This window comes from Urocampus carinirostris, chromosome 12 (assembly GCF_059441175.1).
Source record: "Urocampus carinirostris isolate Australia breed hairy pipefish chromosome 12, RoL_Ucar_1.0, whole genome shotgun sequence".
NCBI classification, from domain to species: domain Eukaryota; kingdom Metazoa; phylum Chordata; class Actinopteri; order Syngnathiformes; family Syngnathidae; genus Urocampus; species Urocampus carinirostris.
In genome coordinates, this window is record NC_142360.1 from 7,030,202 (window position 1) to 7,056,728 (window position 26,527).

The 26,527-nt window shown below is 38.9% G+C and overlaps 1 protein-coding gene across 1 annotated transcript; it reads left to right on the top strand.

The window, feature by feature from the left end:
* The first annotated feature begins 7,585 nt into the window (after positions 1 to 7,585).
* lhx4 (LIM homeobox 4) lies at positions 7,586 to 24,539 on the top strand. Its single transcript, XM_088349517.1, has 6 exons — positions 7,586 to 7,816; positions 14,400 to 14,571; positions 19,600 to 19,802; positions 22,384 to 22,538; positions 22,606 to 22,777; positions 23,049 to 24,539. The coding sequence occupies exons 1-6, from the start codon at positions 7,738 to 7,740 to the stop codon at positions 23,438 to 23,440; spliced, it is 1,173 nt and encodes a 390-aa protein (XP_088205643.1). The 5' UTR covers positions 7,586 to 7,737; the 3' UTR covers positions 23,441 to 24,539.
* The last annotated feature ends 1,988 nt before the right edge of the window (positions 24,540 to 26,527 follow it).

The window sequence follows — 26,527 nt, forward strand, 5'->3', positions numbered from 1 at the left end:
TTTCCGCACTATAAGGCGCACCTAAAAGCCTTTATTTTTTTCAAAAGCTGACCATGCACCTTATAATACAGTGCGCCTTATTTATGGATCAACATTAAGTCGCAAAGTCTTCCAACTAACTTGCAGCCGCCGACTATATTTTCCCCCGAACGCCAAGTAGTCCACGGTGTATGCTGGGATTTATTTACCGGCGTTTCATTGGCTAACCAATTTGTCAATCATTTGAATCGATCACTATTGGCTAAAGTTATTCGGAGGTCAAGGGGCGGATGCTTTTTATCATTTACAGGCTGGCATTGGCTTAAACAGCAAAACAAAGCCTGCAATTGGCCAAAAAAGATGTGTCAATCATCAGTTGAATCGATCACTATTGGCTAAAGTTATTCGGAGGTCAAGGGGCGGATGCTTTTTATCATTTACAGGCTGGCATTGGCTTAACGGCAAGACAAAGCCTGCAATTGGCCAAAGAAGATGAATGTGTATAGCACGTGGTTGATGGCATACAGAAAGCATTTTTTACTATACTGTATTTGTAAATATTTTATTCTCCTGGATTTACTACACTCACGGATATAAGAGGACATTGACTGCACATTATTATGAACACAACGACTTCGGTGAGCTACTCCGGCTATATATTATCCCTGTATCTGGTTTCAGACTGAACTCGATGTTTCTGTGATAAGCGTTGCAGATAATGGATGGAATGGAGTGTCTATTTTTAAATTAAACTCAATTCCAAGTGTTTATTGTCATATGCACAGTAAAGTTGCGAGCGAAAAAGAAAATAGAAACTAAGGAATGGTTGGCATTTCTTGAATCCCAAGACTTTAACCTTCCGAATGATTGAACGATGCATTTGTGTGACATCGTACGTACACCGCATCCGCACGTGTTCTCGACACGTATTTGCGTCTTTGCAAGCTTTCGGAATGTTAAGGGGGTAATAAGTTTGACTGAACTATCTGACTGTTTTGTCGACGTTCCCATTGTAGCGCCTTATAATCCGGTGCGCCTTATGTATGTCAAAAATAGGACCAAAAACTATTTTTTCGGGGGGCGCTCTATAACCCGGTGCGCCTTGTGTAAGTACAAAAACGGTTTTCCTCTTAAAATGTGGTGGGTGCGGCTTATAATCGGGTGCGCTCTATAGTCCGGAATTTACGGTATATGGTATTCAAGGATTGTCTTTATTGTCTTCAACCTAAAATGTGAATAAAATTTACAACCCTGGTGGACAGAGTCGACAAAAGAAGTTAAAAAACAGGATACAATAAAATATGTTCATACAAAAGACAATGAGTAGGATTTTGAGGATTTAGGGTTTCAGAGTCGGGTTTGGAATAGATGACTATTAGATATTTAAGGCACGAATTGAACTGATTAGAATTATTTGTGGAAGGCGAGTGCTTAACTCAATGAGCCACTGGGGAGATTGACTAATTAGGGTTTCAACGGTTTGGTGTTTTCAGAGTTGAATTTGCACGAAAAGTACAACATTTAATATTACCTGAGTGAGTGTTTGAAACCAGAACCCTTTGGGCCGAATCTCAGCCCTCAAACAGGTAAGCTACTGAGTATATGAAATAAGTAGGGTTTCAAGTGTTTGTTTATGTTGAAAGTATATAAGAATGGGCATAACCATTCCATTTTTGGCGTTGCTCAAGCAACCCGCAACCACTAGGAGCCCCCGAGAGTGATTCACTTTTTTGGTGCCAACATTGTCCCCATTGTTACTTTGTATCCATCCATCCATTAGCTACACTGCTTATCCTCAGTAGGGTCGCGGGGGTGCTGCAGTGGGCAGGGGACACCCTCAACTGGTTGCCAGCCAGTTGCAGGGTACATAGAGACAGACAATTCGCTCACTCATTCCCACCTAGGGACAATTTGGACCAGCCAATTAACCTAACATGCATGTTTTTGGAATGTGGGATAAAACCGAAGTGCCCGGAGGAAAGCCACGCAAGCACGGGGAGAACATGCAAACTCCACACAAGAAGGTTCGTTCTCATGACCTCAGAACTGTGCCGCACACGCGCTAACCACTGCCCCACCATGCTGCCCGTCACTTTGTATGTCCACTCCAAAATACTTCTTCAGAAATATAACAAAAATACTACACAAACCTTACAAAACTCAATATCAAATATAGTGCTTAAAAACAGTGACATCATATATTCTTTTGCTTTCATTTTGAAAATAATAAAATAGTATATAATTACTACAAAAATACCACTACAGTAATACTACATTACAAAATACTACTACAGAATTATTTACTCAGAAAATACTACAAAAAGACAACAACAGTAATATTAAAAAATTCCAAAGAAATATGAAAAAATACTACTGTACTATGGAAATACTACAACAGTTCTACAAAATACTACTAAAATGCTGCTTTGGAAATATATGAATTATACTTCCACTGAAATACTAAAAAAACACCAATACATAATACTATGATATAAAAAACCTCTGGAGAAATATTACTACCAAAATACTACTACAAGAGGTTTACAACAGAAATACTGCTAATTACACCTATAGCGATACTACAAAAATTCTATGGAAATATCACAAAAATAAAACTACAGTAACACTGCAAAATAAAAATGCTACAAATATAGAACAAACATTCTTATATGGAAATACTACAAAATACAACGGAGATAGTAAAAATGTACTAAAAAAAAAACAATACTACAGTCATACTACAAAAATACTATAATCATGAAATTACTGTGATAGTACAAAAATACTACGAAGATACGACAGATATACAACAAACAAACATTCTAGTATGGAAATTCAACAAAAGTACTACAGAAATACTAAAATAATACATAAAAATTACTTCAGAAATACGACAAATATACTTCAAAAATACAACTACAGTAACACTGTTCTACAAAAATACTACAGATATACAACATTCTTATATGAAAATACTACAAAATACATGGAGATGGTACAAAAATACTCGGAAAAAACAAAACTACAAAAATACTATAATCATAAAACTACTGTAATAATACAAAACTACTACAGATATACAACATAAAATCTATTTTCGAAATACTACAACAGAAATACTAAAAAATATATGACTATGGAACTACTACATACAAATTACTCCAGAAATACTACAAAATAGTACAAAAATGAAATTACAATAACACTACAAAAAAAAACTACGGAACTTCAATAAAAATTTGATTTTAGAAATACCAAAATAAACCTGCAGTAATACTTCAAAACTAACAAATGAAGTGCTTGAAACAGGGACCCAATATATTATTTTGCTGTAATTGTGGTCGTTTCAAAACCAATTTGATGAAACGAATCTATTAAAAAGAAGTATAAGATGTCACATGCGGCCCCCGACTCCAAATAGTTGCCCACCCCTGGAATAGAACATGGTTCGCGTAGGTATAGAAATGATCAAGTCATAGAGGGCCCCCAAATCGAATTCTGCTTAGGGCCCCGTGAATCTACAATTCCCCCTGTTTATAGTTAATTTATCTTACTATTCAATGTCACTGAACAGGAATATTCCTATTTATTGATTAACTTTACAGTAATGGCAATAATTTTGCGCTTTACGCCAAGTTATACAAGCAAACGATGTCAACAATAAGAAGGATAATCGAGTTTTCATGTGTGTTTTGTGCCTCATAAAACCTAAGCGATCGGTCAGGTGACGCTTGACAAGTTGGCTGAACTTTGCGGTTATTAGCTGGCCTATTAACGCCTCGTCCGCCAAAGAGGGGGAGGGGGATCAGCTTCGATCGGGGAAGAGTGAAAATATCATTCGTGACAGTCGTCGACTAATTACCCAAATGGACACGAGCTGTCAGTAGACAATAACTATTCCCTAATATCGTTTGACCCCCCCTCCCAACCTCCTCAAGCGCAATTTAATTTTCTCTGCGCTCCCTCCCTCCACATCTTCTTTTTCTTCTCCATATTCCGAGTCAGTCTCTTCTTTTTTTGGCGGGATCCAACCGCGGGAAGTGGCGCTCCGTTGGCGGGAAAAGGTGCAGAAGTGAGGTAGATCCCAGACATCAACAATCGATCACGTTCTCTTGCGTCGGGGGTATTTTGTAGACGCGGTGCAGGTTCCATTGTGTTGTTCTATTTTATTTTCAGTCAGCGCGCATGCGCGTGAAAATGTCAATAGAGTGAAAGATAGTCTCCGATTAGTGAGGGGGTCGCGGCCGTGGCCAAAGACGCGACCCCGGTTGAGTTATTGCAAGGCCTTCAAATCGAACTCCGATTCAGTTTGTTTTCTTCATATTTAAATGCATACCTGTCCACCTCAACCCATTGCTTCCCTCGTTAACGATTGCAATCTTTTTTATTTTGTGATAATAAACCTTACAAACACAACCCAGGGCCCATTTACTCATAGCAAGACGGACTAAGTTTTATAAAAAATGTTTTTTTTCTAAAAATTGGTTGATTTTATTTACCAAATAAAACGCACGGACAATTCTTTCCCAACTTGCAATAAATTTACTGTTGGACATTTATATGTAGCGGTGAAATGGGCCAAATGAGAACTATATTACAAAAAAACGAGTTTATTTAAAAATAAAACGATGTTTCTTATCCATACAAAATTAATAAACAGCGTACACCATTTGAAATGATCAAAAAAAAACATGAATTAGGGGGCAATGTATACAGGTATGTATATACTTCTCATAAATTGTATGTATTTTACAAGGCTATAGATGAAAAGCTACATTTTGGGCCATAAATATTGGATAAAAATGTATTTTCAACATTTTGATAGATGGATAACAAAACATGTCCACGAATCAATTTGAAAACTAGAATGGCGTTTAAACTGTGAATGTGAATAAAACAAGCTTACTCAAAGTTATGGAAGGAAAAAGTCTTTCCCGAGTGATTTAGGATCTGGGATCTCTGAAGAAGGAGATGTCGCTTTACGCCAACAGTGACCAGATGATGAAGGTGCTGTATCTGAGTCTGATCAGGGGGCTTTCCCTGCCACTGGTCAACTCATACAGCCTCTTAATCCCAAGGAGTCTTGAAGGACAGCACAGTCTATTCCAAACCCCAAACTATTATTACGTCATCCCCTGATCTAAAACCTGCATCAGGGCAAGGAAAAACTCAAAAACCTCAACATGAGGAAAATGAAGAAACCTTGAGAAGGGACTGCACATGAGGTAATCCCCCTTCCGGGATGACCAGGCTGCAACGGATGTCGCAATAACAAACTTTGAAATTAAAAATAAAATATAAATCAAAAATATAGGAAAAATGAAGGTCATCAAAACGGAAACCCATAATATCTGTTTTATGTGGTGGAGCAAACCCCTACCACCCCCATAAAAACGGCCTGGGAGGTGATTGGCGCCACCAGGCTGTACTTGCCCAAGGCACACCACAGGAAGTGGTCCCCAGATGCCCCTTGCAGTGGGATCCATGAACCGTGAAACTAGTTCTTCTTATTTTGAGGGAACATTTACATGACATTTTGAAATGAAACCTATAATAATAATAATAATAATAATAAATAGCATAAAATTTAAAATAGATACTACCTTTTTTTTCTCATTTTTTTCTCCTTTGTTTTGGGTTGCTTATTTTCTAGGTTTTAATTTAATTTATATAATTTGGAATGACGTATCTTGATAACCAATGTCGATACATATCTTTTCAAAAATCTGAAATCGTTTTAAATTATGCTTTTATGGAATGTGATATATTTTTAAATACATACACCCCAAAATAATGTTTTGCTTCAATAAAGTTTGAATATGAATCGATTAGTTAGACATTTAAGGGGGTGGGGGGGATATCTTGTATTCTGTGCGGGTGATTGTTGTTGGAGGAGGGGTCTGAAGGCTCTCCTCTCCCCTTCCCAACACACTTGAAGTCAATTGCAAGTGACATCCTCGACTTCATTGAGCTTGAACTCGCAACCTGAAACCGGATCGCGTGTCGCTTCGAGTATGTGACGTCATTGTGACGCGACAGATACCAAACTGACACCGAGTTAGTATTATAATACATTCTGGTATTTCCAAGCAAGAAACTATAATACGTGAATGATGTTAATTAATATGCCCAAAGACATAAAATAACACGGAAAATTGCACAAAAATAAAATCCATATTCAGTATCAATTTAATCCAATTTACTGTGTTTTCTTGTAGTGGAAAGACCCTAGCCTTGGAGGTTTTGTGAATAAAATAGAATAGAATCGATTAGAATTGAATAAAAATGTTTTTAACTGTCATTTATTTCAACGAGGTGAAACATTGTATGCAACGAAATGAGTCATGGCACTCCAGGGACATGAAATAAAGACTTTAGAACGGTGGTGTCAAACAGGCGGCCCGCGGGCCGAATCAGGCCCGCCAAGACAAAGCTGAGGGAAGCGCAAGAGAAAAACTAGCCGCGGGTTGAAATACTGTTTGTCCACTTGATGTTGCCGGAGCCAGGTGTGTCTCACAAACGCTCTACTTGTATCTCTCTCTCTCTCTCTCTCTCTCTCTCTCTCTCTCTCTCTCTCTCTCTCTCTCTCTCTCTCTCTCTCTCTCTCTCTCTCTCTCTCTCTCTCTCTCTCTCTCTCTTTTCCTCCCTTTTTCTCTCACTCTCTGTACTACTCTTTCACTCTCCCTGTCTCTCTTTTTCCCTTTCTTTGTTCCTATTCATTTATTTCTCTCTGTGTCTTTTTACCACATTTTGCTCTCTCTTCCCGTTTTCCTTTTCTCTCTCTTTTCTTGCCTTCTCTCTCTCTCTTTTGCTTTCCCTTCTCTCATTCTCAACTTCTCCTTTCTCTTTTTCTGTATTTCTCTTTGGATTTCTTTCTTTCTCTCTTTTTCTTTTCCCCTCTCTCACTATTTCTCTTTTTATCTCTTTCGTTTCTTACTGTCTCTCTCTCTCTCTCTTCCCCCTTTTCTCTCTTTTATGTGTATATATGTATATATGTATACATAGACTATTTTTTTTGTATCCACACAGTCGTGACGGACCCTGGCGCGGATGCCACAGAGAGTTCACACAAACTTTCTGAATACGCAGACTTGTAATTTCTTGTTGATTGGCTGGATTTTGATGATTTGACAATCTGGTTGTTTAAAATAAAATCGATACATTAGACGTTACCACAGTTTTGAGTAATTTTATTCAAGTACTTTTACTCAAGTAATTATTTGGTTGACTACTTTTTACGTGAGTCAGATTATCGTCAAGTATAAAAGTTCTTTTGTGTGAGTCAAATTTTTGACTACCCACCTCTGCCAATAAATTGACTACACTTTTAGAACCCCTCCAGTTGCATGGTGGTCCTCCCGATGGGTTCCTCCTGCTTTCCCCTCGGGTCCCCTCACGCCGCAGTCGGCTATTCATGAGTTTCAGCAGCATCTTCACGTCCTGACTCCTTTCAAGGATGCTCAAAAAGAGGAAGGGGGAGGGTTTGTGATCACAAACACGGTCTCCTATTGGCCCCCACCGAGTGACGTCACTCTCAACCGCCCCTGCAGGACTCACCAGCCCCCCTTGTCTCCATCCTTCCCCCAAAAAGAGATCCGAGCGGCCGGCGAGGACAAAATCTTTCATTCTCTCCACCCTTCTTCTTTCCTGGACCTAAAAAGCGTTTCCGAATTCCGCTTCTTCTTCTTTTTGGGGAGCTTCGGAGCAGCAGGGGGCGGGGGAGGAGCGCACTCACCGTTTTGCGGGTGTCGGATCACGATGATGCAAAGTGCGCCGGTCCTCCCCAACCAGAGTCCTGTCAAGAGTTTACCGGACATCCTGGGAGTGCCACTGCAACGTAAGAAGATGGAGAGTATTTTCATCGATGACGTGAAAATTGATCTTTATTATTTGAGTTTTAGGATTGCATGTTTAGCTACCGCGGGGTCTTTTTTGCACGTTCAAGGTGAACGTGTTGCGATCAAAAATGAATAATCCCTGATTATTGAAAGAAAAACATTCTTTTAATCCGTTTATTTTTAATTGAAGTGTAACGTCCACGACGTATTCGTTTAAGGCCCCAATTATCGGGTAAGAATCTGCAATAAAGCCCTTTTTTCAATTGTGTTTGGGATTTTGGGGGGATTTTACTCTCCAACGAACTGAATTAAACATAATATATTGGGTTATTTAAAATAAACGTATTTTACCCCAAAAATGTTTTTTGTAGTAAAGGACTTTTATACTTTAATTTGAGAAAGATACAAATGTGAGTATTAAATGTGCTTTTATCTACCGAATAATTCTGATTAATTCGATTTAAACGGATTTCTTTTTAACAAATTATCATTTGTCGTGTGACGTTTTGTAGTAAGATGCTTTTTATCTTGTTATAATTCAGGAAAGATTAAGAAAATCGGATTAAGATCTAATCTTGCGTTTGAAATATATATATATATATATATATATATATATATATATATATATATATATATATATATATATATATATATATATAATAAATTTGAGAATTCCTAAACAAACGATTTTTTTAAATAATTTGTAATTTTTAATAAATGTATTGTTGTAGGATTTTTTTATTCAAAGTTATTTAAGAAATATTAAAAATAGGGTATTTGAAATATGCTTTAATGTATAAACACAAGTTTCCAATAGATTATTGTTTTTGGAGAACCGTTATGTAGTTAGATTAGTTTCTTTAGAATCATAATTCGAGTCAGATGGAATAATGGGATTAAGATCCCATCATACGTTTGGAATATTCTTTTACATATAAAATAATCTTGAAAAATAACGGTTTATCATAATAAATGAAAGATAAATGTATCTGTTTTTTTACCCTATTTCACGTTATAATTCGAGGCAGATTAAATAGGATTACGTTATACTCATACATTTGGAATATTATTTTACATATCAAACCTTGATTATTTCAAAATAAAACACAATGAATGTATATGTTTTCCATCGGATGGATATGGTAAATCCATGCTATAATTTAAGACATCTTAAAAACACAATAAACGATTCATATAAAAAAAACAAAACACTATTTTATATTTAAAACAGTCTGGATTATTTTGCATTAAAACAAATAAAATATATTTTGAATCAAGATCATTTTTATCAAATGTGTTAAGATTATTTGAATGATGATTTGAGGCAGATTATAAGATTTGATCAAGACCTAATTATAAATATTAAATATTGCTTTATACTTAAAAAAAATATGGATTATTTCCGGATAAAAATAAATGTTTTTTGCCCATAGATATTTCGCCCAATGTGATACATTCATTTAGATTGTAGAGCGAAGCAGATTATTAGATTGAATCAAGATCTAATAAAGACAAATGAAATATTGCTTTATTCTTAAAACAATCTGGGTTATTTAGGGATAAACAAACGATTTTTCTTTTCAACAGACAATTTACCCCATATGGTAGGGTCATATTTTTTAATTCATAATTCGAGGCAGATTAAAAAAATCACATCAAGATCTCATTATAAAAATGAGATATTTTTTTATATTCAAATCAACCTGGATTATTTTGAGATGAACAATTAAATGGTGTTTTTTTTTTCAATAGACGTTTTGAGGTATAGGATTATTACATTTAATTGGCCGGTCTAAATTGTCCCTAGGTGTGAATGAGCGAATGAGTTGTCTGTCCCTGTGTGCCCTGCGATTGGCTGGCAACCAGTTCAGGGTGTCCCCTGCCCACTGCCCGGAGATGGCTGGGATGGGCTCCAGCCCTCCCGCGACCCTAATGAGGATAAGCGGTACGGCTAATGAGATGAGATGACATTTAATTTCATGCAGATTAAAAGATCGGATCACGATCAAATCATAAAATAGAAATATTGTTTTATACTTCAAATACATTTTGATGATTTCGAGAAATAAGGTGCTTTAAAATGCGTTTTTATAGACATTTGACCCTATGTGGTCAGATTATTGTCTTCCACGTTATAATTCTCGCCAGATTAAAAGATTGGATCAAGATCTTGCCACTCAGACCCCTGCAGAGCCAACATCCTGCTCGCTTCTTTTTCCCCCCATGAGGAATAAAAAAGGGAGAATTTCTTCCTTGTCACACGTGAGAGGAAGAAGGGATGTGTGAGAAAAAGGGTGCACGTGCGTGCAGGAAGACGTGCGTGTGCACGACCCCTCTCATAGTTGAGGTGATGAAGATGATGAGGTTCGCTGCAGTCATGGCAACCGGAGGAGGGGATGATCGTCTTGCCGTTTTTTTTTTAAACGAGTTTAACAAATTGGCTCACACTCTTATTATTATTATCTTTATATTTTGTTAGTATGAAAACACATTACATGTATTGTATGTATTATTTATTCATATTTTAATGAAATTTACAATCCAAAACAACTGAATAGACAATGTTGTTATTATTGTTTTTTTTTAAATCTTTTTTACTATTTGAAATTATGTTTTATTATATTCATACACTATACAGTATATCGATATTTATTCGTCACCATTTATTTGCATTATCATTTATTTTGTTTTTTATATTTTGCAATATAATGACATACTATCTATACTTAAGTTGTTTATTTTACTATAATTATTAGATTTCAATGATTATACAATATTTGGTATTATATGTATATGTTGTGAATATTATTCATTTATATTTATTCGTAGAGTTTTTTATTTTATCGGATTATTATGTTGCATAACTGATGGGCATGCGAAATAAATCAGATAGAAATGTCATTTTAACAATATATAGTATATAATGTACAATTTCATCAAAAGGAATCGATTCAGTTTTTGTTGTTAAAAATAGTGCGAAGCGTTTTGTGTATTCTTTTTTTTACATTATAGTACCATCATTATTCGGGGGGGGGGGGTCGTTTTAAATATGTTCACTATTAAAAACCTTTTAAAAATATTTTATTTTTGCACGAAAAAAAGCTCAATGTTTAAAATGTGTGCGACATTTTCGCGTGTTTCGTGTTTGATTTGTTTAAAGAAGTGTGAAGAGAATCGATTAAAATGCCCTTTAAACATCCTTCAAAATAATTTCATTAAGAGAAAGTGTCAAATAAACATTACGGAAAGACACAAACATGTGCTTCCTACTGTTTGTTTAATATAATTAAAAATACTACACAGCTATGTTCATGTTATAAACAAAAAAACTTAAATCTGTCTGATGATGATAATAATACAGCTTGCATTTTATTGTGGTGATATCCAAACATTGAATATTGATTATATTTTGAAGCCCCTCGCTTTAGTTCAAATGTATGTAAAATATTTTTGGGCGCTGTTGAGATGCACAAGTAAATCAGTCTATGGGAGCAAGAATCATATTTTTTCAGAAACAAATGATATTTTTGATCATAATCTTATTGATGCAGATTTTTGTTTCCTCAACGGCTAATAACAATTTTTTTTTCAGTTTCGTTAAAACAAAATTAGGGCAAATACAACCCAACGTGGGTCAAGTGTGCAATGATCCATTAATTGGGTTAATTAGAGTTAATTCTTCCGGATTGTTAAGAAGAAAACCCCCAAAATGGTCCGATAAAAAGAGAGAGAAACTAAATGCAAGCCATTTTAACAAAACAACCTCAAAAACGGAACATTTTACCAAAAGATATATTAATAACTAAAAAACAAGAACAAAAAACATAAGAAATGAGTAAAGCTTTTCAGTTTTTATTTAAGTAACCACCCCTCCGAAAGTTTTCGATAATTTAGAATTAATTAAGTATAAAACGACACCAAAAACTGGATAGTTTTAATAAAAAATAGATGATTCCTTTCTATTCCCCACTCAGAAACGTTGTTTTTAATGTAAGTTTCCCTCCAACATTTTATTAATTTGTGTTAAAAAAAACAACAACAACCCAAAACCCCAAAGTTGATTCGTTTTTCAAAATATTAAAATAAAACATGTATTTATATATCACTCTAACTAGCTATAAAATTATGGTAAAAAAGGGAAAAAGCAGTAAATATGCCCGGAATAACACCCCCAAAATGTGTAGTTAAGTTAAAAAAAAACGAAAAAAAAAAACTCAGAAATCTGGGTCATACAGGACAAAAGAACACCAACAATTAGATCGTTTTACTTAAAGTTGGGTTGTTCTTTTTAACCCCAGCCCCCTAAATTGGATTAAAGATGAAAACCCCTTTTCAAACAAATTAGGTAGATAATCAAAAAACAGTAACTATCCGAAAAAATAAACACCAAATTTGTCCGAAAAGCCCCCCAAAATGAGGTTGTATTGGTTGAAAAACAATGTATAACAAAAGAACCATATTATTTAAAAAAACCCTTCCAAAAGTTTTTACAACAAAATCAACAAATGTTATACACATTTTTTGTCTAAGTTGCCACGCAAAATGACATCATTTTGTAAAAAGAACACCCACCAAATTGGGTTATTTTGCGTGTAAACATGACTTAGACAAATTGGGCCATATGGGACAATAGAACACCCAAATCCCTTTAAAAGACCCTCCATTATGGTTGTTTCCTACTTTTCAAGCAAAAAGTGTCATTTTTTGTATGTCCAGGGGTCTCCGACGTTGTGCCTACACCCTCCTAAGCACATCTGAATAGCCTGCAGACAGATTCAGAAGATAGCCCACCGGTGATGGGTCATCACGAATTTTTAATAAATTTGATTTCTTACTGACAAGATGTTTTAGGGTTTGACTTCACTTTTAAAAAATATATTCTGGTTGCTGTTATTTTTGAAATATATATTAAACTACTTCTTTCACCAATCTGTAACCAAATGTAGCTCTCAGCTTCAAAATGGTTGGTCCTCGTCCTTCTTTTTCGTTAAAATTGGATCTCCTATTGTCAGGCTTGAAAATCTTTACACGGTGTTTGAATTTGACATAAAATTAACGAGTGTGCTGACGATGAGACTTCAACATATAATCAAAATAAATCCAAACATCGGTCTCCCTTTGGTATATTTATCTTTATTATTTTTTTCTTCCCTTCTTACAAAGGGAAGGGTTACTTATTGGTGAGTCGCGAGGTTTAAATATCTTCACGCAGTACTTGAATTTGACGTGAAATCAGTCCGCGGACACCAAATGTTTCAAAATGAAAATGAAATGAATGATAACGTCCATGCGTCACGCTTGCCATGGGTATCTTTTTCTTTAGCTTCGAAAATTGTGTTACTTCTTGGAGAGACATCGGGAGCACAGCTTATAATCATCTTGACATGAAATTGGCGAGCGCGCTCACAACTACGGCTACAAAATAAAAAGGAAATAAATGAAAAGGTGTGCCTATAGGTACAGGGGCGTTCCCAGTGCCCACCCACGGACACCCTCTGTCCACCCAAAGAAAACTGGATGCAGTGGTGAGGCCATCCTCAAGAAATGGGGAAAAAGACAACAAAAGAAGAAAGAAATATAAAGCAAGAAAAAAGAAGTGAAGAGATGAGGCGAAAAGAAAAAGAATAGAAGAAAAGTTAAAAAAGAAGAAGGAAAAAAGCAAGAAAAAAATAAGAAAAGAGGAAAAAGCAAGAAAAACTAAAAAGCCAGGAAAAAGAAACAAAAAAGAAAATAAACAAAGGGGGGGGGGGAAATGAGAGAAAAGAAGAAAACATATGTAAAAAGCTAGAGGGGAAAAAGAATGAAAAGAAAACGAGAGAAAAAAACAAAAATAAAACAAGCAACACAAAAATAAGAAAAATAAATAAAAATGAATACAAAAACTATGAAAAAGGAAACAAAAGAAGAAAAATAAATACAAATGGAAAAATAAAAATAAGAAGAAAATAACTGAGAAAGGAAGTAAAAATATAGGGGGAAGAAACAAAATAAGAAAAAAAGAAAAGAAAAGAAAGAAAATAATTAAAAAATAAGGAAAAAAAGCAGGACAAAAGGGTGGTCCATCTGTTCAATGTATTACCAAAATAATGTAATTGCCTGCACAAAATAAATTAGTAAATTAAAAATATATATTTTCTTATACTAAACAATGATAAAAAAAATGTTTTTAACTCATTTCAATTGAAAGTGAAATCCCTGCATGCAATCTACAAAATGTCTAAGAAAATATAGAATTTTCTGTGCAGCAACAAATAAACGACAAAATACAAGAATAAACTATACATTTATAAAAAAAAAAATCATTTTCGTAAAGCAAATACATAAAAAAACAACCAGGAAACAGCGGGTGGGGGGTGGCTGGGGTGTTTGCTGATAGCTCCACCAACATTCCCCTGGGCCTTTGCTACCCCCCCTTAAAACTCGTTTCTGGAACGGCCCTCCTTGGGTATCTTTTCACTTGGCTTCACTTCTTGATGAGCCGTCAGGCTTGAATAATCGTACAAAGTATTGGAATTTGACGTGGTATTACCGAATATATTCGAAATAAAATGAAATTAATGGGAAACGTGTGCCCCGTTTCAGAGATCCCCCAGTGCGCGGGCTGCAGCCAGCATATCGTGGACAAGTTTATTTTGAAAGTCCTGGACCGCCATTGGCACTCCAAGTGCCTGAAGTGCGCCGACTGCCACGCCCCCCTAGCCGACAAGTGCTTCTCCAGGGCCGGTGGCGTCTACTGCAAGGACGACTTCTTCAAGTACGTTTACCCTTCCGCTCCAATGATATGGTCGGCCGGATCAGACGTTCGGAGGGCGTGAACAAGGGCCGCGAGCCGTACCTTTGACTCCCCCTAGTTGCGATTTTTAAATGATTTGAAGTTCAATATTTTAGGTCACTTTTTTATTTGGAGGTACTTTCAGAAGATGAGATTTCTGAGTGCTACATACAAAATATCTGACAATAAAATAATAAATAAATAAGAGTGGGGGCTCCTGAGTTGGCCGAGTGTGTGTGATATGAGACTGAAGAGAGAGAGAGAGAGAGAGAGAGAGAGAGAGAGCGAGAGAGAGAGAGAGAGAGAGAGAGAGAGAGAGAGAGAGAGAGAGATTGCAATGCGACTGGACATGACAAAAAGAGTTCAAGCGAATGCAAAATGCACTCTATCCATCTATATCTACTGTATCTCTATCTATCAGTCTGTCCATCTATCTATCTATCTATCTATCTATCTATCTATCTATCTATCTATCTATCTATCTATCTATCTATCTATCTATCTATCTATCTATCTATCTATCTATCTATCTATCTATCTATCTATCTATCTATCTATCTATCTATCTATCTATCTATCTATCTATCTATCTATCTATCTATCTATCTATCTATCTATCTATCTATCTATCTATCTATCTATCTATCTATCTATCTATCTATCTATCTATCTATCTGTCTGTCTATCTGTCTGTCTGTCTGTCTGTCTGTCTATCTGTCTGTCTGTCTGTCTGTCTGTCTGTCTGTTTGTCTGTTTGTCTGTTTGTCTGTCTCTCTCTCTCTCTCTTTCTCCATGTATAATCTATCAATCTATCTATTGATCTATCAATATAAATAAATATAAAGTAAATATATATATATTCTATATATTTTCATATTAATTTTCACACAGTATAAAGTATAAAAAGTGAATAAACAAATTTTTAAATAAGCAAATATAATTTTTCGAGTAGGTCATGGGTCACTAAAAATGGACAAAAATGACCCATGGGCCACAGTTTGAACACCCCTAAGCATCAATGCTACTTGTATTGCAAGGGTCTGTGATCAGATTACCGTGGAGACACTAATGGGCCTGGTTTTAATTGTATATTGATATGATGAAAATATATAAACGTATAGTAGAAAAGCCAAACAAGGACTGATGAACTGCGTACAATTTTCGATTTTTATCGATGATTCCTCGATTTATTTCGGGTGATGATCGTGTGTTCCTAATGTAGTGGTTAGCGGGCTTCACCTTGCTCTTTTAGCATCTCTGGCTGGCTGGCGTGATTTAGAAGCTCTCCTGAGTCAGTGTTTTATTGGTCCTCCGGAGGACTGAGAGGGGTGGTGTGCGTTTTGCTGGTGTTTACTGGGACGACCCCCCCCCCCCCCCCCCCTTTTTTTTTTTTTCCGTGGCTGCAGTGCATTGATCTTCTCCATCCATCAAGTTGCAGACGGCGCTATCGTTAACAGAAATGCATTCGGTTGCTGATTTTTTTCTTCTCAACAAACCGGAGTTTCCATTAACGCGGGCCAAACGCCATCGCTCTTTGGCGTGGTCCACTACTACAGGGAGGGGGACGTGTCGGTCTCGGATACACTTCATGAAAAGGAAATGAGTGGTTAAAAAAGAGCCAGCGTGAGTCGAGCTTGGGTGGCTCGGAGGATGAGTGGTTCAAAACCAGTTACAGTCCTCCCCTTGCAGAGTTTGCATGTTCTTCCACATTCTAAGAACATGCATGTCAGGTTAATTGCCCAGTCAAAATTGTCCCTAGTGTCTGTGTGCCTTGCGACTGGCTGGCAACCAGTTCAGGGTGTCCCCTAATAGCTGGGATGGGCTCCAGCACCCCCGCAACCCTACTGAGGATAAGCGGTGCAGATAATGGATGGATGGAGTCAAGCGTGGACTGAGCTATTGCTTATGTCAGAGGTTGGCAACCCAAAATGTTAAAATAGCCATATTGTCAGAACCAGAACAAATGGTAGACCCAATCGCGTAACTTTTACTCACAAGTTTATTGAGATATAAAGGGAAAACATACGCCAGTGATCCGGTGCTCGCTGGACGAGGGAAGCAAGCCGCTCATGGGATCAGAGCGTGTTCAGAATGCGGAAGTGGATCTTCCAGAGCAGGAGATCGTAGCGTGGTCAAACGGGAAAATCAGGTCGTTAGCCGGGACGAGAGATCAGAACGTGGTCGGGGGTCAAAAACGGGTCATAGACGAAGACACACGGGGAATCAGGAACAGACGATTGGGATACGGGTGACAAAACGGGACCGACGGGAGGCAAAGTCAAAATGCTTGCCTTGTGTAAACAGAAGTTCACCTGACAAAGGGCGAGTGAGAGCACTGAGCTTAAATAGGAGGAGGAACCAATCAGGTAACCAGCAGCAGCTGGTGCCAAACTAGCGGGCACAGGTGAATGCGATGAGTAATCATGACACATGGACCAAAACCCCCCCAAAATAGTTTGAAACTGCTAAAAAAGCTTTATATAAGCCTTATAACAGGGGTGTCCAAACAGTTCGGCAAGTGGGCCAGATTTGGTACGCTGAAAATGTGTGAGGGCCAACTGTTCAGCCTGGCATTCTTTGAACGATCTTTAATAAATTCACCTTCGGTGAAAGTCAAGTCTTGTTTATTTGTCCAGCCCTTAATCACAAAAGATTTGCATTGCTTGGCGATCAGCATCGCAACCTCGCAGCTCCCCTTTGCAGCATTTTCGTTTGACTCGCAAGGTCTCGGGAAAAAGCGCTGTTCGTGTTTAGTAGTCAGCATGATTTATCTGGCTGTTTCTCTTGATATTAGATTCTTTCAAAATAGCCACAGTCTCTTGGCAGATTAGGCAGGCAAAGTTGTCTCAGGTTTTGGTGAAAATATACTACAATTTTCCAGCCCTCACAGTCAACTTTCCTTTTTTTATTTACAGTCGCTGTGTCAGAAATGGGGTGGGCTGAAATTCTTACAGAAAGCCAAGGGCAAGGTGGCCAAAGGGCTACTGCCATCATCTGCTAAAATGGTGATATTTTTTTAATCAATTTGTATATTATAATAATAATTGTATATATCATAGTTCAGTCAACATAACCAGGGCCACATACTATTCATTTTATGATATAGGCCGCAGGCAAGTAAAAATGTGATCACGGCCCCTGAGCCGGACTTTGTACATGCCTGCGTTATAAGGAAGGCAACGAATGCTGATATATACTGTATATATTGTAATGCCCCTCGACGTCATCAATGATGCACTCAGTCGCTGATTAAGTCTTGTCGCCTATTCAATAACAAAATAACAAGCGGTATAAACATTCAAACAAGAGCTACCGTTGGTCGAACTTACACCGTTCGCATGTACACACAGAAAATAAACAAATAAACAGTCCGTCTACATCAAAGCATACGTCGCCTTCCTCTCTCCCTCACGTCAAGTCTTTTCTTAGGGACCATGCCTGAGCACAAACAACAGCTACAAAAGTAACAGAGATTACAATATCCATTTACATTGGAAAACATTAAGAATGTTTGTTTTTCTACAAAAATCATTTTCCATCATCTAACATTTTTGAAAACGTGCCAAAGAGCCAATAGGAGCGCCAAAGAGCCACATGCGTCTCCAGAGCCACCTGTTGCTGACCCCTTTCTTTCATTTTCTAAAGAATCAATGGCAATTGCACCTCCACTACACTAGGGAGCAGTGGCGCTCTCATTGGTGTTGTTTTGTTTACGTTTAATTCCCGCCTTGTGCATTTAGCACGGATACGAAGTAGAGCTGAGTCTCAAGTGACCCCATGAAAAAATGATTAACCCTGATGAGGTGACACACTTCTTGTGGGGCGCAAGAGGATTTCTTCTTCTGAGGAGGGGCGTGGCAGAAAATATTTGAGAACCACTAAATTAATCGTACCCACTCTCGTATATATACAGTAGATAGATAGTTGGATAGATAGATAGATAGATGATAGATAGATACTTTATTCATCCCCGTAGAGAAATTCACACTTCTAGCATCTTTGTGGTGATTATTACCAGATTTACAGGATGGCCTCGGGTGCTGTGTTTGTAGTTTATCAACAGCGGAGTGGATGATGTCACACGCTAGGCCAAAAGTTCGACGTCCTTGCAGCAGATGGAAATCTTTGTGCCCAGGGTTACACTACCTCGTGTTCACGTAGATAGCGAGTCCGCCTCCTCTCCATTTCCCGCAGGCTTTTGTGTCTCTGTCTGTCCTAACAGCGCTGAAGCTGGGTAGCTCCACGTTAGCGACCGGGATGTATATAGATATAAAGTCATACCCCCCTAGGTGGCCACGGTCCATAACACACTAACATTCACCAAACATTCATTCCCCTTCACGCTTCCTAACCTGACATCGAACATTAAGCCCACAACGAGAGGTGAGTTGCTGTGCCATGCAACCTTTCATCAGCAGAGAGGCCCGACAGTATACGCTGGTTACCCCCTCCGCATCACATGCGTCGATATCATTCATTCTTAACCATCCTTTGCCATTCACAGCTATCCCTAACCTCACATTCAGGGCATGTTTCAGCCAATCCACCCAACCATATTTGAGCCTTCCTCTCAATCTATTTCTGGACTACATATTCTCTAAGTCAAACGGTCCTCAACCACCCTAAGACTTGGGGGTGCTGAATGTGCGTGGTTGTAGTAAGATTGAGAACAAGAGAGGTTTTAGCGTTTTTCATCCTATTTTAGCCTGTCCTGTTCTTTTTTAGGGACAACAGAGTTTTAGGACTGCTCCTGAAAGGGGGATTACCACTCGTAGGTTTCTTATTTTGTTGAGGGTTTTGAGTTTTTCCTTGCCCGCATGTCGGTTTCAGATCAGGGGATGCTGTCATTGTGGCATGGGCAGTCCTTTGAGACTCTTTGTGATTTAAGGGTGTGACTTGATTCTGATCTTCAGGGGTTGCTCGGATTGAATCTGAGCGCGCCCGAGGACCCCCTCGCAAACGGACCGAAGCTAACCTTGTTCCTCCACCCTCCCCTCTTCCGTCCTTCAGGCGCTTCGGTACGAAATGCGCGTCGTGCCAACAGGGCATCCCCCCCACGCAGGTGGTGCGGAAGGCGCAGGACTTCGTCTACCACTTGCATTGCTTCGCTTGCATCATGTGCAGTCGGCAGTTGGCCACGGGAGACGAGTTCTACCTGATGGAGGACGGGAGACTCGTGTGCAAGGTGGACTACGAGACTGCCAAGCAGAACGGTCAGCCTCCCGCAAAATCGCAACCTGGTTTTTCTGCACCCACCACGGAATAAAAAGAAGCTTATTTCGAGACTGAAACAACAAACAGGGCAGCGTGTGTTATTTAAAAACCAAAAACCTATATTGTTTGTCAAAAAACAACAATATTGGTTGAAATACTTGAACTATAGTACGAACGTGCATTTTTGTATTCATTTGATATTACATGAGGCACACCTGGAGGGAGCTGACATCATTGTTTTCTTGCTTTTTTTTTACCAATTTTTTTTCAATTTTTTCCTCTTTTCGTCCATTTTCATCTCCTTTTCTCTTCTCTCCATCTCCTCTTTTCTTTTTTCCTCCTTTCTTTTCAACTTTTTACTCTTCATTTTTATTCTTCTCATCTCCTTCTGTTATGTTTCTCTTTTTCTTCTTCCAGCCTCTTTTTATTTTTCTTCTTACTCTCTTTTATCTTGTTTCTTTTTTTTACATCCTTCCATTTTTCTTTTCCTCTTCTTTTCTTTTTGATTTTATTCTTCTTCTCACATCCTTTTGTCCTTCTCTTTTTCTCTTCTTTTTTTGTTGAGCTTCTTCTCTTCTTTTTTCCCCTCTCTTGTTCTTATTCTCTTCTTTTGTCCCGTCTCCCTTTCTTTATCTTCTTGCCCCCCTTCCTTTTCTTTTTCTCCTCCTTTTCTTCTTCTTCCCTTTTTTCTTCTAATATTTTTCCTCCCATTCTTTTACTCAATCTTTTTTTTTCTTCTCCTGTTCTACTTCACATTTTCTTTTTTTCCTTGCTTCTTTGTTTCCTCTTATTCTTCTCCCTGCGTTCTCTTCCTCTTTTCCTCCTCTCCTCCTTTACTTCTTTTTCCCCTCCCCTTTTCTTCTTTTCCTTTCTGCAGTCTCTACTCTCTTAATTGTCTCCCCTTTCTCTTCAACAATACTTTACTCCTTTCATTTTCTTCTGTCTCTTTTCTTTCTCATAGCCTCTCATTCTCTTATTCCAATCCTTCTCTCCTTCATATCTTTTTCTTATCTCGTCCTTCTCTTTGGATTTTCATCTCCTCCTTCCCTTTTATTCTTCTCCTACTTCTCTTATTCTCATTCCGTTCTCAGATTTTTCCACCTACTGTTCCTTTCCTCTTTTCCTCCCCTTTTTTCCTCAATCTATTTTCTTCTTCTTTTCTTCTACTTCACTTATTCTTTTCTTTTTCTCTTCTTTTTCCCTCTCATTCTACTCCCTGCATTCTCTTCTTCTCCCCCCTCTCCTCCTTTTCATCCTCTTCTCCTTTCCTCCAGTCTCTTCTCTCTTAATTCCCACCTTCTCTTCTACAATACTTTAATCCTCTCATTTTTTTCTCTTTCTCTTTGCCTCCACTCCTTCTCCTCATTCAATCCTTCTCTCCTTCATCTGTCTTATCTTCTCCTTCCCTCTCCCCTTTACTTTTTCTTCCCTCCTTCTTATATTCTTCTCCTCGTCCTTCTCTTTGCTATTAAACAAATATGTATTAACTCTCATATAAACCTGCATTTTTTAAAATACACGCCCTATTTACAGACTAAAACGCGCAACGGGTCACAAGGCACACTTTTGAATTTCCTGCCTTACAGTCCGGAAAATAATGTATGTCCATCGTGCATGATATACACTATAAAGTGTACGTGGTCTGTTTGCAGCTTAGCCTATTGTTAATGCAGAGTGAAGCAGCACTCCTTTGGTACGTTAGTCAGAATAAATGCGGCATCTTAGATTTATGTACGACGTTGCGGCGCTCAAGGACGATAATGCACTTCACTCCATTGGAGAAACACACATAGGCCATTTTTGGAATAGAATAGACTTTTTTGTCATTGTAACATGTGAAAGATTATAAAGGGCCATTCCGATGGTGCAGGATCATTTGTCGGATAAAATGCTACAGTTTGAGCTCTAATGTTTTGGGTAACAGTATAAAAATAAGCAATATTCAATAATCAAGTCAGATCAAGTTTATCAGTAAAGCCCTTAATCGCAAGGAGTCTCAAAGTGCTGCACTGACTATTGCAAACTACAGTCTATTTTTCCACATCCCCTGATCTAAAACCTACATGAGGGCAAGGAAAAACTTAAAAACCTTAGAATGAGGAAATTGAAGAAACCTTGATAAGGGACCACTGTCATTTCTGCCCTATAAGGATTCTTGTGTACAGTAGTTATTTGTATAGTCTGTAGTGTTTTGAACCAGAGCCTTTTATGGTGAAGTTAGCCGCAAATAATAGATTTTAATCTCAATGAAATGAAATGATCTGCATTTATATAGCGCTTTTCAAGTCAATGACTTCCCAATGCGCTTTACAATGTGCTTGCATTGCAGCCATGTAAGACGCTAACCTGCTTATTGGGGGTATTAGGGGTTCAGTGTCTTACCCAAGGACACTTTGACATGTAACACGGACAAGCCGGGATTCGAACTGGGATCCCTTGATCCCAAGACGAGCGCTCTACCTCCTGAGCTACTGGCTCCCATACCAAACATGCTAATGAAATAAAAAAAAAGTTTAAATCGAAGAAGATAGAAATAAAGAACTGAATCATCCAATGATACCTTTTTATCGCCTGTTCCAGATGATTCCGAAGCGGGGACCAAGCGCCCGAGGACCACCATCACGGCCAAGCAGCTGGAGACCCTCAAAAGTGCCTACAAGAACTCACCCAAGCCGGCACGACACGTTCGGGAGCAGCTGTCCTCAGAGACGGGCCTGGACATGCGAGTTGTCCAGGTGGACAACGTCCTAAATTCCCCCGACGAAATAAACAACGTCACCGCTAACGGTTTCCCATTTTTAGGTTTGGTTCCAGAACCGCCGAGCCAAGGAAAAGCGTTTGAAAAAGGATGCGGGGCGCCATCGCTGGACTCAGTTTTACAAAAGCGTCAAACGGAGCCGAGGGGGAGCCAAGATGGAGAAGGAAAGCTCGGCGGACGATGCAGGGCTCAGCGACAGCGAGCTCAGCTTCAGAGGTGAATTCATTTTGATAAAAACATTTTTTAAAAATTAGGGGGGACCCCCAAGCTCCAGTTCTTGGCCCCCTTGGGTTCTGCACATATCAGGTTGAGGACCCCTGCAACTATGTATGTCATGTATGTCATGTATGTCATGTATGTCATGTATGTCATGTATGTATATATATATATATATATATATATATATATATATATATATATATATATATATATATGTTTTTTTCAAAATGGCTACCTAACTTGCGTACCTGGCATTCTCGGCGTCTAGACGAGCAGGTGTTGTCGGAGCTGGGCCACGCCAACGGCCTGTACGGCAGCGTCGGCGACATGACAGCTGGCGCCTTGCTCAACGGCAGCTTCTCGGTAGACACGGCTGGCGCCCCCTACCACGACATCCGTGCCGGGAGCCCCTACGCCCTGCCGCAATCGCCCTCCTCCATTGCTTCGTTGCCGGGCCACACGCCCCTGCTCAACAACCTGGCCTTCGGCATGGACGCCCTGGGGGTGCCCGGGGGGCCCCAGGGCGGCGTGGGCCAGGCCTTGAGGGCCATGACGGGGGGCCCCACCTCGGACCTGTCCACCGGCAGTAGTACCGGATACCCGGACTTCCCCACGAGTCCCGCCTCCTGGCTGGACGAGATGGACCAGTCCCAGTTTTGAAGGACCGGGTTCGAGACTTTTTTCTTTTGGGTGGTCACCGGAAGACGTTGCAGACTTTTTTTCACCACATCAAAATTGGGCCCTGGTGTTCAATAGAAAAATAATTTTGGAGTTAAAGCTTTAACTTGTGTTAAAGCTTCAACCCAAAGGAGTCAATGCTTAAAAGCTCGTTAACTTGACAGTTAAACAAAAGAAGTCTGAGTTCAAGTGGTATTGGAATGTTAAATTTGAGTTAACTTGTGTTAAAGCTTCACATGTTGAGTTAAAGCTTCAACCCATAGGAGTCAATGATTGAAAGCTCGTTAGCTTGACAGATAAACTCAAAAGTCTCAGTTGAAGCGGTATTAAAATTTAAGTTAAAGCTATAACTTGAGTTAAAGCTTCAAAACAAAGAAATCGAAGCTTTAAAGCTCATTAACTTGACGAACAAACAAAATGAGTCTAAGTTAAAGTGGTATTGAAATTTAAATTAGTAAAACAACATTTGAATACTAGGCAAAAAAGCCGAACTATCATACCATTTTTTTTTAGGGGGGGGTTCATAGGTTGAAAATTTCTATATATTTTACAACCCTACCTAGCTGTTGCCGCTATGCTTTTCTGGCATCTTGCTGCTACGCTGCCATTCACAATACAGTGCCATGTAGTGCTCAAATATTACACATGCGGGGGCTTTAAAGCTTTAACTCCAGTTAAACCCTGATGAACTCTTTCGTTACACTTTCATTAACTGAACACTTTTAAGCTTCAACTCCCTTTGGGTTCAAGCCTGAAGCCACCCGTAACCGACTCTGAACTCAGAGCTTCACATCTGCTTTAACTCAAGTTAAAGCGTTAACAAAGGTTGAAAAGACCCCGGGCGACTGCTAAAGACCAAGCGAAAGACGCCGGTGCATCTTGCAAAAAACAAAACAACAAAAAAAAAAACGCCGACTCTTGGATTGTGAAGCGTCTCCACAAAGCGGTCCGGAGGCGAGGAGCATGCTCTCGATGGATGTTCCTGACGCTCTTTGGATGCACTTTAAAAGAAGACAAGAGGCACAAGGCTGAACCTGCATCGGGGAGAGGATTTTACAAGCACTGAGGCACAAGTGTTTATTTATTTAAAAAAAAAAAAAAAAAACCTCTTAGAAATCATGGAGGGGTCTGACATTTTCATCGTAGGTGCATGTCCACAGTAAGAGAGATAAACTAAAAAGAAAAATCCAGAATTTACAATGCATTCTTTTTTTAACAATTTATTTGTATGATACAGCTGCAAATAAGTATTTGAACACCTGTGTATCATTCTGACCCTGAAAGACCTGTTAGTCCTCCCATTGGAAGTCGACCTGCACTCCATGTATCGTCCTGAATCAAATGCTCCTGTTTGAGGTCGTTATCTGCATAAAGACACCTGTCCACCCCATACAATAAGTAAGACTTTAACTTGTAACATGGCGAAGACCAAAAAGCTGTCCAAAGACACCAGAAACAAAATTGTACACCTCCACAAGGCTGGAGAGGGCTACGGAGCAATTGCCAAGCAGCTTGGTGAAAAAAGGTCCACTGTTGGAGCAATCATGGCGGTCAATCTCAATCGAAATGCAAGATATAACCTCGTTGGGTCTCAATGATTCTAAAAAACGTGAGGGATCAGCCTGGAACTACATGAAAAAAGTTGGACAATTACCGGAAAAGATCTGGGACCACTGTTTCCAAGGTTACTTGGTAATACTTGGTTACTTGGTTACTAGGTAATACACTAAGACATCATGATTTGAAATAATGCATGGCACGAAAGGTTCACCTGCTTACACCAGCACATGTCAAGGCCCGTCTTAAGTTTGCATATGACCATTTGGATGATACAAAGGAGACATGGCAGAACGTTTTGTGGTCAGATGAGACAAAAATAGAACTTTTTGGTCCTAATTCCACCGAGCGTGTTTGGAGGAAGAAGAATGAAGAGTACAATCCGAAGAACACCATCCCTACTGTGAAGCATGGGGGTGGTAGCATCATGCTTTGGGGGTGTTTTTCTGCACATGGGACAGGACAAGTTCACTGCATTAAAGAGAAGATGACTAGGGCCGTGTATTGTGAGATTTGGGGGAACAACCTCCTTTCCTCAGTCAGAGCATTGAAGATGGGTCGTGGCTGGGTCTTCCAACAAGACAACGACCCGAAGCACACAGCCAGGGAAACCAAGGAGTGGCCCCGTAAGAAGAATTTCAAGGTCCGAGCATGGCCCAGCCAGTCTCCAGACCTGAACCCAATCGAAAATCTTTGGAGGGAGCTCAAACTCCGTGTTTCTCATGGACAGCCTAGAAACCTGGCTGATCCGGAGAAAATCTGTGTGGAGGAGTGGGCAAAGATCCCCCCTGCACTGTGTGCAAACCTGGTGACAGACTACAGGAAACATATGACCTCGCAATCAAAGGCTACTGTTGCCGGATATTAACATTCATTTTCTCAGGTGTTCAAATACTTATTTGCAGCTGTATCACAGCTGTATCACACAAATAGATTGTTAAATATTCATGCATTGTGATTTATGGATTTTTCTTTTTAGTTTTTCTCTCTCACAGTGGACATGCACCTAGGATGAAAATTTCAGACCCCTCCATGATTTCTAAGAGGAGAAATACAGTAGCAAAATAGCAGAGTGTTCAAATACTTATTTTCTTCACTGTAACTGGCTGCTTGATTTGTTCTTGTATGTGTCAATGAAATACAGTATGCTTTGAATAACAGGGGGGGGGGGGGGGGGGGGGGGGAGAATATCCCAGGACTTCATTCATTAAACCGGGGATGTCAAACTCATTGGCTCTGGGCCGGATCCCGACTTTCTGTTCTCAGGTCAGTAAAAGAATGTCAAGTCCAAATATTTAACTTTGTTTTTTATTATTCAGACAATATTAGTCACTTACCCTCCATATTATAACCACGAAGGACAATGGATATTTTCAACCACACACTTATTCAGAAACAATTGGAAAAAACATGATTGTCATGCCTGGCATTGAACGTGTTAACTGATTTTAACAGTTAAGTGTAGTTTCACACCTAAACCAACTCACCAGGTCATACAAACTCAACACTGCA

Bases quoted from the DNA above. Each gene is read 5' to 3' on its own strand.
- lhx4 (XM_088349517.1), top strand. From the start codon at position 7,738: ATGATGCAAAGTGCGCCGGTCCTCCCCAACCAGAGTCCTGTCAAGAGT. The intron at 7,817-14,399 runs GTAAGAAGATGG...GCCCCGTTTCAG, and splicing joins CCTGGGAGTGCCACTGCAAC to AGATCCCCCAGTGCGCGGGC. The intron at 14,572-19,599 runs GTACGTTTACCC...TCCGTCCTTCAG, and splicing joins TGCAAGGACGACTTCTTCAA to GCGCTTCGGTACGAAATGCG.